Below are 20,845 nucleotides of genomic sequence, written 5' to 3' on the forward strand. Positions count from 1 at the left end.
ACTTCTGACTCTGCTATTACTAGCATAGCCCTATACAGCACACTTCTGACTATGCTATTACTAGCATAGCACTATACAGCACACGTCTGACTGTGCTATTACTAGCATAGCCCTATACAACACACTTCTGACTTTGCTATGCACTTCTTACTACGCTTTGACTTACAGTTTTTGACGGCCCACGACAGCCTCATCAATTTCTGATGTGGCCCCCGATGGAAAATAACTGCCCACCCCTGATACAGTCCAATTTTCTTTCTATTTTAGCTCTGTTTGGGTCTCCACCAACCGGAGACTCCTGAGAAAGATAGCCGTCTCTTTAGCTGTTAAATGATCCACTGTGTTCACCAGCTGTTGTGTAGGTAATGTCCAGTGGGTTTATTAGAAATCGTTTGCTGTGGCCTGCTGCCGATGGACACAAGGGTGATGAGAGCTGTGAGACTAAACACTACAGTAAATACTGCATGCTTAAAAAACAAAACAATGAGCTGAAAAGATGCTCAGAGGTCCTGTAGTGCGAAAAGGAAGTGCAGAGCTATAAGCTGGGTTTGTCAGGATGAGCGCCCCTTTCACATTACACACAGTCATTTGATTCATTATCACGAAAGAAATATTGCTTTATAGAAAATGTGTTATGTCGCAGCCTTATGCTAAAATCGTTAAAATTCATTTTCCATGGCAAAATAGCAAGTTTATAAATCTATGAAAATATATAGGGAATAAAGACAGAACTTTCTACTTACGAAAATATGTATAAATGTCAAATTCTTATGGTGAAATATGATGTTGAATCAATGTGCATTTATGAAGCATCTCCTCTTTACATTTACATTTTACTTTCACTTGATGGATCTACACATTGGTTGGAGCAGCTTTGACAAACTGAAAATACTCTAATTACTGGATTGATAATACGGTTAATACTAAAATCATGAACAATAAGGTGTTGGTTTACAATCCCTCCTTGTGAAGTGTCAAACTGCATCATATCCATTACATCAGTGACACATCAAAAGTCCTGTTTTTAGACAATAACATAGCTACATCTATCACTGCATACCTAATATTGTCTGCAGTTTGAAGATTTGCGGCCCGTTTTAAAGCATTGCTCCTCCACTGATTCAGAGAAAGGGGATAGAGGGAACGGTGGACTACAGAGTTTGAGGTACGGAGCTACGTTTTGCATCAGCGGCTCCTGCTCTAGACATTTGCTTTGTGTGAAGTGGAGAGGCAAGAAGCCCCCCCCCCCCCCCCCCCCTCCCCCTCCGATGGACCTGCAGGAGCTGATGGTCTCTGGCATTGTGGGATATCTCCATCCATTCCCTCTGGGGAAACGAGGGAGAGGAGAAGGGGGGGAGGGTTTCACCGCTCGCTTTCCATAGACTGGCAGGCCCTCTGGCAATAACATATACATATATGATAATGAAATGCCACATTTTTCATTGGAGTCGGGGGTGGCGTTTTAAAGGGCAGGAGCAGAGCGTCGTCTCTGTCATGTGATGCGGGGAGAGGAGGAGGACCGCTCAGACTCAGCCGTAGGGGCGATGAAGAGCAGTCCGGTGTTCACACTGCCTCACATCCCCCGCTGCTCGCACCATCAACAATAACACAAACACAGATATGCGCACCACAAACTCTACGCAATCAAGCTCATCAACATGGATTACATTTTTGTTTTCTGCCTACATCGTATTTATTTATGAGTGTGTCTGTATGCAGAAGACGCAAAGCACAACCATCAGGCTTTTAATATAAATTCAAACAAAAAACAGTAACCTTTGTCTACAATAATCAAATCAGAGTTAGATTTAACATTTGTCATGTTGCAAAACTAATTAAATGCTAGTTGTTTAAAAAGTCTGTTTAATGAGATATTATTTGAAATGCTCAAAGAAGATTAAGATGGGCTTAAATTATCATTGTCAAAAAATAACCTCAACAACGACTGGTTCACACTCAAGCAGTAATTAACTAACAATAACAGGCCACAGCGTCAAAGTTCTGTCTTGGTCTGACAAATAATCTGGACTCAAGGTTCAAAAAAGATTTTAATTTGAAAATACAAAATCTGAAAGTGAAAAATATAAGACCTGAAATATCAAAAATATATATGAAAGTAAAAAATGAAAAAAAAATGTATTCAAAAACATTCCAGAACTGAATCAAAAGTGTATTCAACCCCAAAAAACTTTTCATTCACTTATTTTTATTTTGAATACATTGCTGTATTTTTCAATGTTCAAGACCTGTTCAAGAATTTTTTTTCCCCAAATGATCAAAACTATTGATCTGGATTTGGCTCCATAACAATGTCTTGTTTATATTTGTGTTATTGGCCATGTTGCGTACATAAGTCTGTTCCCTAGTTTTATCAGCTATAATGGTTCAAACAATTGCTTTATGACTGATACAATTATTTACATTGTATTTTTCATATTGCTTGGATTTGTGGGTCTCTTTTCATTGACATTATAAAGTCGTTCCAACTAACTCTAAGGTTGTATCCTGTTAGAATGTTGCATTGTACTGTAGGTATGTGGCCTCTTCTCAGCCCACAAAAAAACATTGACATATTAATACATTTTACCAAAGACAACACCACATTGTTTGTGTGTGTGTGAGCAGCTCCATGTATCTGTGTTTTAGTGCCTCTGTTTGTGCACTGGCATCTTGTTGCCATTCAAGAGATGACACAATTGCAGTGGGTCATAAACAGCGGCTTCATTAGCCTGTTCAGGCAGTGCGTTACGCGCTACATTTAACCACCTCTGCCCCCAGCGCTCCTCCTGCAGCCCCGCTCCTCAGCACCCACAAACCAGTCACCAGAGAGCACAATTCAATTTCATGACTGCGCATATTTGCAATTCCCGTTTCATTTATTACAAAGGGCATTCTTTAATGTCCCTTTTTTCTCTCTCTCTGTCTCCAAGAAAGGTATTTCCATTTTAGTGAGGCATGACCGATACCAAGGAAGGCGTCGCCTACTTTGATCAGAGGTAAAAATTCACAAGCAGGTTTTTCTTTTTTATCGCTTCGTCAGAGAACTACAGATGTCTCCCGGAAGAGGAAACAGAGAGCTGCTTTTTCTCTGTTTCCAATTTGAAGCATTTAGAATAAAGCAGCAGATCATAACTAGGTCTCAGTGCTCGGGCACTGTGGGATGAGTGGTTGTGTATCTCTGCTTTATCTCTGAACAACACAACATAAAAATATGTTTTGTATGATGGAACCAAAGAGTACGAGACTTCTGACTAAGTACTTTATTGGGCTTAATGAGTTCTACACTGAATATATGATGCGGGTTCCCCCAAAAGCGTCACTATACAAGTACATAAATATAAATGACTTGTGCACAACACTAGTGACTCCCCTGAGCTGTACCTCCACACGCTCTGTAGAATTATATATCCATCATGAAACATTAAGATAATTCAACCTGCGTTTGTGTCCATACCTGTGAAGCATCGTTAGACGTGGCACAAGTACATTTCATTGGTGGGCTTGATGCTTTCTTGAAGTTGTGTAGGGTGAATAGACGTTAACGCTGTTCCCCCCCGATCACAACGTCCAGGAACAAGAACATGATCCCTCACCGGCTTCCCACAAAGAAAACATCTAAAACCTAAAACCACAGATGTTTAAGCTAAGCTAGGCTAACGCTGTCCTGACTCTACTGTATTTGATGCACAAACATTGAACTGATAACTTTGTCTTACTGTCATACAAAAAGCAAATGAGCATACGTTCCAAAAACGATTCCTTTAACTATAAACTATTTTACATTTATATATTTTTAATTGAGTTAAGTTGTATTTTTTAATTTATGAGTGACTACATTTTCATTCTAAATCAATCTCTCTTCAGCGTGATACAACAAGATTCTTCTCATCACATATAAAGCCCTTCACAACGCTGAACCCCTTCACACCTTTAGACCTCGACACGCTCCCAACCGCAACCTCAGATCCGCCGACGCCAACCTCCTTACCCCCCTACTCTGTCCACGCACCGGACCTGGGGGGACAGGGCCTTCTCCGTTGTTGCCCCCTCCCTCTGGAACTCTCCCCCTCAGCACCTCAGACATTCTCCGTCACTCGACACTTTCAAAACTGCACTTAAAACTCACCTGTTCTGCTTTGAACCTGTGATGCTAGTTATGTATGTTTTTGTTCCTTACTATTTTGTCATCTCTTTTGTTTGAATTGTAATTGCTTTTATTGGTTCTGTTTTTATCATGTAGTGCCTTTGAGTTCTTTTTTAAAGCACCATACAAATAAAATGTATTATAATTATTACCAGTCATCTACGAAGCTTTCTGTTATGAACCAGTAGCTTTCTGTAATTTAAAGCACCGATGAGAGACAGTCCAGCATTCTGGTAAATGTCAACAGTGTGGCTCAACACATGATTGTGTGACAAACCAGCACATTTAGATACATCCTGGTGCTCATAATCAATACATTAAAAAGCTACTCTCATAAAATATCTAAAACATTTGTGAATACGTGTTATAGCATGTGCTTTACAAGGTACATGCTATTCTCTTTGAAATGTTTACTCTCCTGTGTTGATGCCTGATTCTGATGGTGTTTTTTTGGAGCTCTCTATAACATTAACCTGCCATGCCAATCTCATTTTGGTAAAATATCTGCATACGTTAAGCTCCAACTCTAACAGATCCCTGACAAATAGTCTCTTCTGTGTCTTTATTATTAGCAAAGAGCAATTTACAATGTACAGATTACTGTTTTATTTCCTCATTATTTGCCGATTTAGCCGCTGACTGTCACTTTTGATGGTTAATGTGACAAACATTGACGACGGCAGATTTGACCAGCTGTAGATTAATTAACGTTAGTTCCATGACGTAACGTCTGTTGTCTGGTTAATGTGCTCTCTACAGTGTCTGTCCATGGCCCGAGATCATTTGTAAGGAAAAGCAAATTGGTCTCATTCAGAGGAATGCATTTAAAGAAGGAAAGCATCAACATATAACAGCATCTTTCTAGTCTTACGTCTATTAGTGCTAAGCTCATTACTTAACACAAGTTAAGGCCACAACCTACCCCTTTGTTCAACTGTGGCGTGTTCACAAAAAGATGTTAAACTAAAGTTTATTCTGAATATGTAATGGAGGATATAGGATGCCTTCTGCCGACGCAGCAGGAGTCAGGGACTTGTTGGAATGCTATCTTAACGAAGAGCGATAAAGAAAAACTGTCTGTTACACTGTTTATGGCCATGAAATACTGAGGGGGTCCGAAAAGTGGCCTCACGTATGCTCACCGCTAAGAGGGTTGTTAGAATGAGCCAGGTTCAGAGAAATGGACAGCCGGGGCCGCTGGGGACCACGGCAGCAATCACACACTCCTGTTTACTCCGCAAATTGGCCCCTGAGAGGAGCACAGGCGTCTGTAGCGCCTAGTTAAAGTGATTGAGGTGACTCCCAGCCATTGATTTTCTCTTCGTCTTCGCCGTCCTGCACGGCCACCCTTGACCGTGCTCCCTGCAGGCTAGTTTAGCTGCCCCCGGCTTGCCTTTAAATCACATTAAACTGTGGTTAAACTTTGGCCATGACTAAAAGACAACCGTCATTGATGAGGTTCTCATGCTTTAAGCACTTCATACGCCTGAGTAAAAGCCCCGACTGTCGGGCTTATTGATCGCGCGGTCCTTACGGCATTAAGGTCACACTTGAATACAGATAAGAGAATGTAGAGAGCAACAAATTCAGATCGCTCTCCGGGTTTTGTGTCCATTCCATAAATGCACCAATGATACTGATTAAACCAATCAGACTACGCATGAAAAATGCCTCATTGAGAAAATAAAAGCAGGCTGAAGGTTAGATTTTTGCACTAAGATAAGACGCCCACTGGCTGCTTCACTCTAAATACCATAACATCTGATGAGTAATGATGCCTATTTTTCTTTCAATTTACTCAATATAGTAAAGGCAGCCAAGCGTGCCACTTCATTAAGTTAATTAGGCTAACTTAATTACAGTCTTTCACAGGTCAAGCGATAGAGCTTCTGATTGATGGCGCAGCGTGTAAAGGTAATCTTCCTCTGAATCGGGAATGACATAAACGAACATCAGCTGCTAGAAAACCATCAAAAATGACAAACACTTAAGGTCTATTTGCTTCATAAACACCCAGTAGTGAAAATAGGCAAAGACTATCCTTAAACACATAACTGGTACACATGTGGAGGGCTGAATATACTCCGAGGTCGTAAAAGAACTTCAAATACAAAGTGATTGCTGTGTAGGAGTGGGCCTGTGGCTGTGGCGGTAGGGAGGAAAAGGAAACTTTTACGGACAGTAATTCCAACAGTTGCAATCCTTTTGATGACAACAACTCTAAGTGCAGCTAAAGTAGTGCATCCCACACAAGTTCACAGTTGAGTACTTTAAACACTGCCTGGGTAACTTTAAGAGCTTTTGGCATTTCAAACCTTTTATCCAAATCTGCTGGTGTGATTCAGCGTGGAGCCCAGCATGCCAGGCGGCGCTGCAAGGGTGTAAATAAAGCCTTAAACAAGCACCCCTTGGCACGGTAACAGGCTTAAATTAAAGGCCATCCGCATATTAAGTCACTTTACTACTGAAATCAATTCAGCGAGGGCCTGCAGCGACAGCAGGAGGGATGTGGCCTTGGTCAGAGCGGGGTTTATCTTAGCCGAGCAGGCCGAGAGAAACAGCGTCTATAATGAACTCAAGCCTGTCTAATAAAGCCTTTTATTGCCCCTCCGCACAACAGAAACGTCTGCAACGACACCACTGTGAACCAGCAGCTCCTCTGTAATTACTACTGCTGTACAAACATCTCAACAATACGAGCACATCGTAGGGACAAATCATCAGCAAGAAGACATTTGTTATACATCAGGACTTCACAGAGTCCTGGACAAGAGAATGACAGAAACCAATGAGCACTTGTGTCTTAGAGTTTGTTTTCTTCAGCAGGAAATATAGTAGTATAGTATTAACTTTGTTGTACATTTGTGTTTGGTTTGGTCACACAGACAAAATATAAATATCACGAAAACCCCTGGGGGTGCGCGAGCTGCCTCTAGGGGGTGCGCGAGAGGAAAAGTGTAATGGCGGTCTGATGGTGTAATAATATTAAATATTAAAAAAAAATGTAATTTTAATTTAAAAACTGTCAGGTGGGACATCTGAAGCTATCAGTTGTAAAAGAGGAGAGGGACAGAGAGAGAGGAATCGGAGGCGAGGGGAACGGAGAGGTGCGTTGGGGAGAGACCGGGAGAAGAAATCGAGCCAGAGTCAGAGGAAGATGAGACGGAGGAGACCGAAAAGGAGGAAGGGATAGCACAGACAAATCGGGAGCACATCGGCCCATCGCGGAGTCAAGGTGAAAAAAGAGGAAACGAGAGTGAGCATCAGACTGGGAAAAAAAGAGGAAATATGATGAAAAGTATCTGTGTCTGGGCTTCACTTGGATTGGCAACGCAGATTCCCCAAAGCCACAGTGCGTGGTGTGCAGTGAGGTTCTGGCTAACAGTCTAAAAGCTCTTATTTACGTCGCCACCTGAACACCAAGCATGCCAGTGCAAGTCAAAAGCCCCTTACATTGTTTATATCCAAATTGGAGGAGTTACAAAACAGCCAAAACAACTGGAGTCTCATTCATGTGTTGGTCTATAAATGACGCACTACGGGCTTCATATCTGGTTACAGAATAGCGAGAAAGGGGCTACCGCACACAATCGCCGAAGACGTGAGCTTGCCAGCTGCCAGAGAGATGGTGGAATGTATGATTGGGGAGAAAGAAGCAAAAAAGTTGGACATGATCCCGGTGTCCAACAACACTGTGTCGCGCCGCATCGATGCTTTGTCCGAAGACATCCTGGCTGCATTAGTCGCTCATTAATTGTAAATTAAATGTGATAATCTGCCTCTGAGCCTGTGCGTGTGTGCTCGCATCCGTATTGCTCTTTAAAAGTGACGCCTTGTGTCACTGAAAGTTATTGAAACTTTGTTGCAGTGTTTCAGGGCGTTTTCACACCTTCAGTTCGTTTGCTTTGTTGCAGTTGCTCCTTTGTTCGGTTTGTGTTCACACTGCAACATTTAACAGCGGACTAAATCTTGTAAACAAATGCCACGCGCGAGCAAACTGTTCTCTCATTGGTCCGATTCTTATGCGGCTATGAAGGCTTAAAAGGCTCTGTTGCTTCTTTTTTTTTTTCATTAAGGGGGGGGGGGGGGGGGGGGTGCGCGAACCCGGTCGGGATGTAGAAGGGGGTGCGCGGCCTAAAAAGTTTGGGAACCGCTGCTCTAGTGCCACCAGCCTGTCAAAGCTTTTACTTAATCAGTGAAGCATCTCCTAGATTGATTGGCACACACTTTTGGACAGACATATGGTTCCCATAGGATGCACTGACTTTGGTGATCCGCTGACTTTTCCTCGAGCATCACCATGACATGTCTGTTTGTCTGTCATGGTATTTGGTAGAGACATTCATGTTCCTCTCAGGATGAATTGTAATAACTTTGATGATCTTCTGACTTTTCTCACGACACCATCAGGTCAAAGTCTCAATTTGTCCAATATGGTTGAGCTTGCCCAATACCCAGTACAATCACAAACTAATGGCATTGCCATCAGCCTCGGCTGTATGTTGTGTTTGGTGCTAAACATCTAATGTTAGCATGCTAACACACTAAACTGAAATGGTGAACATGGTAGACATCATACCAGCTTGGTATCAGAATATGTTAGCATGCTGACTTTAGCTGAGCCTGAGAACCGCCTCACAGAGCAGCTAGCATGGCTGTAGACCAGGCATGGGAAAACTACGCCCGTGGGCCGGATCCGGCCCGTCAGACAAGAGTACAAAATTGCCCAAACGATAATAAAGACTAGGGCTGGGCAGTATACCGTTTTTTAAATTTCCGGTATGAATTCCGATATGAATTCTTCACACACCATTATACCGGTGCATAGCCGAAACAACTGCTGTCTGCTTTCAACAGGCAGCTAAATGTATTCTTTGCTGCTGTCAGCGCTAGTTGTCTTATATCTATTGAGAGGGAACTCTAGTCATGGTCATAACTTTATAACACAACAATTAACCACCCACAACTAACGCTCTTTAACAGAGAAAAACATCACAGCACACAACAGTCTGTGACACATAAACAATTTGTAACACTAATAATTGTACATTTATAAAATTTCACCGCCGAACTGCATGCTGGGTACAGCTCGCGAGCCTGCTAGCACAACAGTCTGCTAACAGCTGGGAGAGGCTCCGTCGCTCCAGTAACATTCCATTAAAGAACAGAACAGAGCGATGCAGGATTAACAAAGACAGACCGGATATGCACCGATAGAGTTTGACACATAATAACGCTGATTACCGTAATATGCGTGGTATTTGTTATAAATGTACATTGGTGCAAAGAGGTGATAAGAAGCTGTACAGGGAGGGACTTAGGACCCAGGGGAATGTAGGTGAAGGAAACGGGACGAGACGGAAGACACGCCACACAAACAGCTGTTCACCGCTCGTCACGATCCTGCAGACCAGTGATTCTCAACTGGTGGTTCATTGTGGACCCGTTTTCAGTGGGTCGCGGGGCTTTGCTTATGCAGCGGAGTTATTCACGCTCCTTTCCAGCATTTACGGCACTTTGTTCAGCTGTGCAGGAAAAACACCGACCAATGCGTTGTAAATCACGTCACGTGACTCAGTTCAACCAATAAAATAAGGGTATTCTGATACGTCTCCTGATGCCAGTGAGATGTACCCACACCGTGACACAGGGGGGAGCGACAAGGAAAGACTTTACAGAGCAGAGCTCTGATAATGTTACATGTGACAGTTAAATGTTTGTATGATCCCTTCAAAGAATCAAATTGCTAAAAAGACCACAGGCATTAACCTGCACACTAAAAACTCTGTGTCAAAAATGACTGCTTAATAAGTAAGTGCATGATAAAATATGCATTTATGCAATAAAAAAAATACCGTGTAAGATCCCAGTTAACTGATGAACACCTCAGATCTGTTCTGAGAATTGCCACAACCAAACTGACACCAGACGTTGACACACTGGTTAAAAAGGGTGACCAGCAGCACTGTTCCTACTGAAATTAAATGCAAGTTACTTTTTAGGTCATGGCTTTTACTTGCAATTTATATTAGTTCACACAAACACTCCATTCATCTGCTACTGGCCCGGCCCGTCTGTCACATTTTAAAACTCAATGTGGCCCCCGAGCCAAAAAGTTTGCCCACCCCTGCTGTAGACTCTTAGAGCGTTTCACACCTAAAGGTCCGGTTCTTGAATCAAACCAATGCGCGGTTGATACATTGTGAACACAAACTGGACCAGTTGGAAAATTGACACAAAGGCAAAACTGAAACGGGCCATAAATTGTCAACAAAAGTCAGGTGGTAGAAATGTCATTCGATTACTGGTCATAGAACTCCTCATATGACTCAACAGTTGCCTCGACGCGTGTGATGTGCTTTCCCAAGCTGTGACAGGACTGTGTAGACGAAGGAAATTTGCTAAATTTGAGTCATTGAGCAGCTGGCTAGTTAGCCACCATGCTTTCATGCTAAACCAATCATACTAATGAGCCAAAAAACGTTGTCACTCATCTAGCTATAGCAATGTGCTTACCTCCCTTTGGACAGTAGTGTGGATGAAGAATAAAATTGTACATTTGACTCAATAAGCTTCCTAATTCCACCATGCTACACTGGTTCCAGAAAATGAGCCGAACAGTGGGTGGATTGCCAGTGGCAGTACTTGGTCGAAACGGTTTGCCTGTCACTCCCTGCCACTAGGAGACTACGGAGCTGTCGACTGCTCTTCTACTGGCAAATTGGTCTCATTGTGGCAGGGAATGAGGTGGAGGCACCGCATGGTGCACTGGCTAGCTAATTATTGTTTTGGTTTTTTTAAACCAATGAAATGACAATGGTATTCACACCTGAAATGAACCACTCCAGAGTTAGAACAGCTGTAGACTTTGTCTTGTACTCACACTAACCCAAACAAATCGCACTAAGGCACAAACGCTCCAGGGTTCGATTCAACTGGACTAAACAAGGCCGGTGTGAACATGTTTTAATAGTCTGGACAGTGGCGGGCCGTGCATTTTATAGCTGGGCCTTCACTTCTGTCCTGCAGCTGAAATACCACCTAATAACCTCATGATGGCGCCACAGCTACAGTTATTATTCGTTTCTAGGGCTGTAACAATACACATATTCGTATTAAACCGTTCGGTACGAGGCTTACAAACCGAACAATACGTTTGAATAATACTAGTGCAGAAGCTTAAATTGTGGGAAATATGTTTTCTGCGCTCATGCAGGAGACAACGGGCTCTGTGACCTCTGAACCGGAACAAAAAAAACAGAAACATAAAACAGCTGAGTATTCTGGGAGGCTATGCTAACTAGCTTAACGGGAAAACAACAGCAGCAACACACATCCTGCTACACACTCAAGGGCCATTCAGATATTAGATGTAAAAAAACAAACGCAGTTGACTTAAAGACAAACTCCGTCCTCCTTTCTTTGTTGACTAAGAGTTTAATCCCACGGTTAAATCCCAACTCACGAATCTGTTTCTCCTCCTTCAGCCATTGAGTGTTAAAAAAACAAAGCAGGTAAAAAAACAATAATCTACACCAAGCAAGATGCAAAAAACGTCATAATTTCTTCCATATCTTTCAATTTGAACTCTCACCACTCCCACTAAGCCTCTGCTGTTAAGTTTCGTTTCACGATAGTCACGTGCTTGCCCACTGACCAATCACAGCGCACGCTGCACCTCACTGCAGAGCTGCACATGGAAACTGAGCTGCACGTAATGCTGACGTACTTGTAGGCCAGCTAGCAGCTCTGACACGTCAAAGAATACGCCCAACATGTCAAACTAAAGATCTGATTGGTTGAACACGATGACAATATCATCCCCGTTCACTTAAACTGCAAAGTCTACCTAGAAGACCTCGGGCCTCTGTTCTTACCTAGAGACACAGAGGTGAGATCTGATTGGAGAAAAGCTCTACTTAAAACAAGCTGCACTGGAAGCAGAGCAACTGAGGAAGACAGTAGCTGTGCAATGAGAAAATAAGACAATGGGAAAAATATTTAGAATACATGTAGTGTGTTTGTGAAAAATTATTCAATTACAAAATCGCTATAACTTTGTGATTCTGTTTAGGCCAGCAGAGAAGGCCTTGCAGGCCCCGACGGCCCACCACTGAGTCTGGATGATGTGGATGGATGACACTTGGTATGACTGAGACCTTAATGTTTATAACTCTACCAATACAAATAGAGAGGTATGCTGTCCATGTTATACTTATATACCTACTAGCAAACCTCTTGAATCTTTAGTGCAACACAGAAACAGGTTGGCTTTCATTGAATCAAACCTGTGCTCTGCATCACATACTGAGGGATATGTTGTGCCTCTTCCTGCATACCTCTTCCTTCAGATGTCGTACGTCTTCCTCTCAGATAAGAGCAGTGGCTCCGGGGAACTCAAATCACATCCTGTAATATTCTTTGTAGCAGACTGCCAGGCAGAGGGGCTGACCATACGCTATCTCTGGCAGCAGCTATATCTCAGTCACAATGATAAGGTAATACTGTGCACTTAATGCTGGCATTTAAAAAAACATTCTCCCCCCATAGGCAAAAACGGTGCATGACTTGGCATTTAAAAGCAGATAATAAAACTTTCTTTAAATACAGCTCTCATCTCAGAGTGCTTTTTAGATGCCCTTAGTGGAGTCAATTATCTCCCTACACTTGCTATTACTGAGACACTCTGAGCACCTTGTGCCTTAAAAAGGTCTGTACACCATGCTCTCTCAAGAATGTCACATTCTTCACTGCCTCTCAAAATGTAGACCCTGGAACATTAGAAAAGGAGTACACGTGTTGGCTTCTTTACCCATTTGTTGCTTGAATATGCCTCTTCAATGTGCCGGAAGAACTCAAAGAGAATATTCAAGATCCTTCAGAATCGGAAACCATTGACCCCTGACATATATTTCCAATGTAGACTATAAACACATTGGAATAACCAAGGCTTTGGACAGGCTTACAGTTATTGAACACATGTGATATTTGCTTGCTCAAGAAATGGAGAGAAAAAACGTTCACGCTAACTTGTCACGTCAACACAGCAAACATATTCTCCTGTCACAAGTGAAATGTCGACCTGCTCTGGGGCAGAGAGAGCTGAAGGCAAGAGGTTCTCTTATTTGATGTTAACAAGTAGGAGGGAGGGGGAGGAGGATGGGAGCAACTTCATAGGGACAAGATACTCCAGAGGGAATGAGAAACGAAAGTCTAAGAGGTGGCAGAACGAGGAAGAGAGTGCCAGAGAGAGGCGGAGAGACCAGCTTAATACTCACTATTTGTCTTTACTGCGAAAAGTCTGCAGCATAAAAGTATAATATGTGGGTAAAATCAACAATAAAAGAAGAAAATACAGTCTAGAAAGGGTTTCATTTGACATGGGGATTTGAATTCTACAGATCAGAAAACTCTGGTCTATTGAGGGCTTGTAACAGGCATAGGGATCGTTCTGGAAGGCATCTGATGGATGATGCTATCTGGTCCAGATCAGAAAGCCCTGATATCATTTGGAAGGCAATGACAAAAGTTTTTTGTTGATTTGGTGCATCCCTGACTTAGGTTAGGGATGCACTTTCTTTGTTCAGGGTATCTGCCGATACCGATTTATCACTAGGGATGCCCTTTCCTCCATATGAAATATCTATGCATGGAACTCAAAGGGATCATTTTTATATGGTGACATGGCGCTCGGGAATGCTGTGGCACTAAAGTCACTCAGTCTGTCAGTCATCCCTTGTTCAGTTGAATGAAATTTTGCAGCACTGAGCACCGGAAGTTTTTGAAGATGCAAACAACACAGTAATTAAATTAATATTGAACACAATTACCGCTGATGCTGTCATTTGCAGTTTGGCAGCATATAATTGTACAAAGCAGGTTGAAGAATAATTCATTCTTCCATTTCTGAACACAAGTTCTGATGGCTTTGCAAATTCACATCAAAGGTCAACAAGCAGCTGGAGCTGGTTAAAGCTGTCACCAGAACAAGAAATAGATTCTTGAAATGGTCAATTGTATGGGCTTCTACTGACGTGAGTTATTTGCAGTGTACCCAGAACGTAAGGATCGACATTGGTTGGTTGATTTGTTGATCCAATACTTTGATCCATCAGTGAGGTCAAAGTTTCTCACCTTGACCACGTTGGTCCATGATAAGGTTTCCATTAAACAAATGATGAATCTTTATGTTTTAGGTGACTCACTTTCGACTCAATTTCCCCTTATGAAATGGAAAAAATGGGTTGAAATTTAAACTGACGTGACATCACAGTCATGCTCCTCAGAGGTTAAACCATTTTAAAAAAGAACAAATGACAGCATTTTACGGTGGTGTTTATTCAACACTGCAGTCTCTATGGTTTAAAAACAAACAAGAGTCTTTAATTCCACTGTATCCTCTGTGAATATGATACTATTAACACCACTGTGTGTAGCATTGGTTTGTAATTATTGCATCTTTCATGTTATCCCGGAAAACGAGACAATCCTGTTAAAATTGGTACTGTTCGTATTTTGCTTTTTGGGTTGGATCAGTGTGTGTGTGTGTGTGTCGGGGGGGGGGGCTATGTGTTAAGTACCGAGTTAACTAGTGCGCATGCGTGTGACGCAGTTAGTTCTAGAGGAACGGAAGACGTGTAACAGTTGTTCGTGGATACGTATTAAAGTAGTCTGAAACATGTACAGTTGTCGCTGGATTTATTGAATTAACACTATGAAATCAGTGTTAATTTTAGTTCTCATGTCTTATCATAGCAGCAATGATTTATCACTGGCTTTGCTTGTGTTGAGGACACAATAACTTGATGTTGATGTAAGAAACAATGTTGACTGGAACCAGAATCCGATGATAACAAAGAAGTATGTATATATGTTTCTCACTAAATATCATTTCACGACTGAATTGATTGGATTCCATGTTATGACAAAAATCGAACTGAAACTAACTCAGGATATTAGTTCGTCAACATGCCTGAAAATGCAGATCAAAGGAAATGTGCTGAGGGTCATTAGAAGTTAGGGTGGAATCCCAACGGGCTGGATGGAACCCTGAATCCCTTTTTGGATATAAGAGGACAGATGTTCACATCTGATACTGGATTATGCTGCCTGGACTGATCCTCTTATTCAGCTTCTCTCCATGTGTTCTTCATTCATTCACAACTATGACTCAGTTATGCCAAAGAGCGCAGATCAGACCATCAAGTGTGTTTGTGTGTATATACAACACAGAATGTCAAAAAAAACCTTATATGGCACTAAGGAAATACGAGTAGTGCATTTCAAAACAAACTTTATTTGAATAGATTTGTACATGGGGACACTTAACATTTAAAGAGAGCCGTCTGGTTTCCTGGACAATGTTCCATTGCTGTGATGTAGCATCTCCACTTAGCTTTTATAATTCATTTCTCATATTCCACATAGATGGGGCCTAACAGGACAGATTACCAGCTTCCAGATGGATAGAAATGGTTACACATTTATCAATTAGGTTCAGAGGCAGCAAAGTGGTCTCTTTATTGCAAATGATTGAATAAAAACAAGCAAAGAACAAAATGAAAAAAAAAATAGAATATGAAAGAAATTCATGAAACTGTTATTCTGCTGTTGAGGATCTATTTTTGAGATGGAGAGCCACTGAACTCTATTGTATTTCTTTATTTGAAAGTGAAAATAGCTTTGCATTAACGGGCAAATGTAGCCTACAGTTTTAGCTTTGGTCAGACGGAATGTATTCTTATAATGACCAATTTTCAAAATGTTAAAGGTACCCTGTGGACTATTCCTGTGAACAAATATACATCCTTGAGGTCTAACATGTGACATGTGTTACAATGGTTCCTCTCCTAATAGAAGATTTAGAAAGTCCGTTTGGGGATATCTTGAAACCTGCATTGTTCACATCCACACATTTCTTTTTTGCCTTTTGCTGCCACATTGCTCCATGGTTGTTTTGTTACTGCCACCAGCTGTCAATGAGTGGAAAGGGATCAAACCACCCGTAGGAACAGATATCACATCAACATGTGCATCCCTGTACATGTGCTAGTTAATCATAGCATAAAAACAAGACAAGGACCTGCTCATCAAACATCGCTTAAAGGCGTCAAAAGCGGTACCTTTAAAGGTAATATGGAATTTATCTAGTTGGCTGCCCCCACGTTGTATCCATAGACTGTATATAAGAAACGGATGTAATCGTAACATCCCTCATTGCTTTTTGAACGGCTGATTTAAAGCCTCGGGTTCAGCAATTTCACAAACACACTCTTGGATTACGGCCATTGCCATTTTTTTTCCCCGCAGCCAATGAATTAATGAAATCGACCATATTTGGAATGCAGAGGAGTGACATACAGACACCAAATACAGCTCTGGTAGCAGCAACGACCTGTCAATCACAGTAATCCCGCCCTAAAGCATCCCCTGCTTTATGGTCTGTTTGACTCTAAATTAGGGGTCTCAAACTCATTTTCACTCCGGGCCACATCAGCATCATGGTCGCCCGCAAAGGGCCGGTTGTAAATGTCACTACTCGTAACATATTGTTCAATAACTCTCTGCATTCACAGTTGAAAGTAGACTTCAATGTACTCACAATACATTTCCATGTTAAATGTACAGTAAGCCAAAGAGCTGTTTCTATGACTGTGTTTAAGTATCTCATTATTTAGACTTTCTATTTCATAATTTTGACTTTCAATCTCATAATTTTGACTGTCAATATCATAATTTTGACTTTCTATCTCATCATTTTGACTTTCTATCTCAGAATTATGACTTTCAATCTCATCTTTTTGACTTTCTATCTAATAACTTCGACTTTCTATCTCATAATTTTATTATTATTCGTCAAATTTAAAAAAAAAATTTTTTTTTGCTGGCAGATTCGCGGGCCACATAAAATGTAGTGGCGGACCGCGGAGTTTGAGACCCCTGCTCTAAATGGACCATAATGTACTAAATGAACATCATGCTGTATTTAAGAAGACTTGAAACTAGAGATTGAGACCATGAACTCATGTTTACAATGTTTACTGAGGTAATAAATCAAGAGAGAAGTAGAGTCATTTTCTCATAGACTTCTATACAACCAGACTTCTTCCTGTAACTGGAGGAGTTGCCCCTGCTGGCCAGAAGAGAGAATGCAAGTTATAAAACACTTTGACATCGGCTTCAACCAGCAGAACTGGAAATTACCTCCTGGTTGCATCTTTCTTGGCTAGGAGAAAGCAATTGTTAGTTATACACCTTTGCGTACCATTCCATCATTTATTGTTGGCTAGTTATTAATTATTATTAAGTTATTATCATGGATCAAGTAAGTAATTTGGCAAGCTTGTCAACTAACATATCCTCTCAGGTTATTAGTAGATGATTAGCATTTTGTACACGACGCATGGATCTGGCGTTGATTGCTTCGTAACATTAGCTCATAAAGTAAGTACCAGCCACATCAGCCCCTGGAGTCCGGAGGAATTGGCCGTCGTTATCCACTTTAGACAGTATATTGCTACGTTGGCTGCACACTATTGGCGCTGTAGGGGAGCTGAAGAGAAGCAAGGCACTCCGGAGCAAGCGTGAGAGACATTGTATTTTGAGGTAAAACAGCTCAAAGACAAATCAGTCCTCAAGTCGTTATATGCAACCGAGAAAGTCGGAGGTCTCTTTTTAAGTTATGTTACAATCCTTTCACACATCGGCAGTACAAAGCCATTAACACATACATTGCTTCACATAGTACCTTTAACATGTGCTGCACTGTGAAAAATGTTGACAAATAAATTCTGTTCTCACAATTTGGTTTGTTTGAATTGAAAGTGTGCCTCCTTTAAACTGTAAATGTGCTCAATCAGTACCGTCTGACTTGCCCACTGTATCTAGTTTCAGTGACCACTAGGACCCATCGTGCTGATCGTTTGTATTCCCCTCAGAAAATGGAAGCGAGTCGGCCTTGCTTGCTAAAATTAGCACTGATTCCCACTGGCATTTGATTTTTGTGTGTGCTATTTCAACACCTGAGTTGCTCCTCAGCTCGGTGCTGTGTTAGTCCTGCATGACAAAGAGGATGTAATGTAACAAGCATTCGCTGTCTCTCTTTCGTGAGTCCAGTTTCAGTGATGGAAATAAACCAGGCTTGACTTCAGCACTTAGTACATTCCTCTGCTGTTTGCAATGCCTTGATCAGGTCATCATTCAGACTGTACGAGCAACAGAGACAGACAAAACCTTCACGTCAGTCTCACAGTCGTAATTTAGAGTCAGAGATATTGCCAATTTGTGACTGCTACGATATCTCGATGAAAAGAACAACAGACATACCAACAGACAAGGGCAAAATGTCTGCGAAACCACCACAGGTATATTGAAATAAAATCCAATATTTATTCTCATTCAGATAATAAAGAGGGAGCTATGCATGCTTTGTCTGCAGCTATAGTTCAGTAGCTAATTCAGCCAAGTTATCCCCCATCCCCTCAGTTGCTTTCTGAGACACGCACACATGCAGTGCACACTCACCTTGGAGGAGGATGTGTCACACTCCTGGCAGATCCAGCCATATCCCGTCTGCTTGGGGGATTTCTTCAGCGGGGGGTCCAGACACCCGAAGTGATAGCAGAGCCGGCACTCGTCACACCTGGACAGGGAGGGCACGTGTTACGCCTCGCATAAATAAAGCCCCTGTCCTCCTACAATGATGAGGCCAGCTCAGGGAGCTATGATGGATGATGACAAGGCAGCTAGTTGTCAGTCATGAGACTTTGTTAATGCTTTCCAACGTCGCTCTAATCACTCCGGTCCCTTGACCTTACACAGCCATTGACTGTCCAATGGTTCATATCATCAGCCAGATAAATACAGGCCTTGTTAGTGTCAGATATATGACGGTCAGGTCTCCTCAAGCTGAACTGAGTCTGTGTCCTCAGGTGAAGTAACAACGGTCAGACTACACACAGGACACACTGAAACACTTGAGAGAAAATGTGCCCGCAGAAGATGGGTTGATTTATAACATTCCTCAGTCACTGAATGTTAAAAGCACAGACAGACGAGTCCAAAAGATGCTATGCATTTTATTTAATGGGTGAAACTATTTGATGTTTCTCACATAATATAAGTATGAGTGTGGAACTGTTGAACCAATCACACGCTGGAGCAACCCCACAAGCAGCCAATCGTACAAGTTGATCAGCAAAGTGAACAAATCAATCAAAGTTCTGTGTTCACAGCCGAACCAATCAGCAGCCGGATGCTCCCTCCTCTTCTGTCACACTAGTCTGTGGTGAAATCATTTCTATCAAAGATATATCATCTAAAAAGCATATTAAAGGAATAGTTTCACATTTTTGGAAACATGGTTCTATGCTCTCCTTGGCTAGCCTAGCTTAAAGACTGGAAATAGCCTGGCTATGTCCCAAGATCAAAAGTACACCTACCAACATCTCTAAAGCCCTTGTGCATCTTAGCATGGTTTTAGCAGGAGTTATGCGTTGTAACTATCTCTTGACAAAAAATATCTTATCCATCTGCTCATAATTCAATGAGCATATGTATCTGTTTTGGCCTCTGCACAGCAAGGATGGTACCAAACTGACTCTGGGTTGATGAACACAGTCATGACACCCAACTTTGACCCGATGATGGCGTTAGATGAAAAGTCAGTGATAGTTCATGAACGACTGAACTGAACCAAAGTTTATGGCAATCCATCCAATAGATGTTGAGATTCTATACCACCAAAGTAAATCGTTTTGTGAGAAGTGACGGCAGGTTTCCTTGCACTGCATGTCCACTCTGAGACCACATTTGGAGTGGATTTATATACTTAAAGAAGGCGTGGTGATTTTAACCTAACCTGTGCTGTGTTTCAAAGGGAATCTCAGAGTTCTTATCTGATAGAAGAGTTGCTTGTTCCTCTACTTCTTTACTTTTTTATCAGCTCATTGTGAAATTTGACTGTGGAAATATAGGAAGTCAAACATGTTTTTGTTAATGTGATAACACCATCATATAGGCCTGTTTGGGGACCAATATACGCTACTATAACTGACGTCATCAAAAATATGTGGTATGCAACAGATCAGGGGTGCCCAATACCAGTGGCGGCTGGTGGAAAATGTTCTAGGTCGGGCCATCCTATCAATTTCAGCAAACATCCCAGGATGATTTAATGCAAAAAAAATGTAAGTATCAAACACGCATTATTACTTGGCAGTTAAATATTTAACATGTATTCCAACACGAAAACAATCAGTAAATAACACTTATATAATACAATGTAACATGTTCATTTATTGAGATGCCCCTATGGACCTTGTTATAGGAGGTAAAGATCAGGAGAAGTAAACATGAAGTGTAACTAGAAAATGCATTTCCTGCTGAAAATGCGTTGGAATGCTGAAAGCTGAAATGAATAATTCAAAAAGTTAAAAGATTACAAATATGAAGTCATGTCACCCCTCTCCTGAAAGAGCTGAACATTTTGATATTCGAACGGTTTCTGTAGCTTAAAAGAATTCCAGCAGTAGTGATATTTGTTGTAGTAGTAGTAGAAGTATTATTCGCAGTATAAGTATGAGTAGCATTAGAATAAGTACTAGTTGTAGCAGTAGTGATATTTGTAGTAGCAGTAGTAGTAGAAGTTGTCGTCGAAGTATTTGTAATTAGAAGAAGTAGTAGAAGTAGTAGTATCAGCAG

The 20,845-nt window shown here is 41.5% G+C and overlaps 1 protein-coding gene across 2 annotated transcripts in view; it reads right to left on the bottom strand.

Annotated features, from left to right (window-relative positions):
* phf14 (PHD finger protein 14) overlaps positions 1-20,845 on the bottom strand; it is a 105,204-nt gene that overhangs the window by 9,560 nt on the left and 74,799 nt on the right. For both annotated transcript variants that reach the window (XM_079288493.1, XM_079288491.1), the window contains one exon: positions 18,668-18,785. In XM_079288493.1, the coding sequence (XP_079144619.1) occupies positions 18,668-18,785 (118 nt within the window). The remainder of the gene's footprint in view (positions 1-18,667; positions 18,786-20,845) is intronic.

This window comes from Melanostigma gelatinosum (genome assembly GCF_949748355.1).
Source record: "Melanostigma gelatinosum genome assembly, chromosome: 17".
Classification (NCBI taxonomy): domain Eukaryota; kingdom Metazoa; phylum Chordata; class Actinopteri; order Perciformes; family Zoarcidae; genus Melanostigma; species Melanostigma gelatinosum.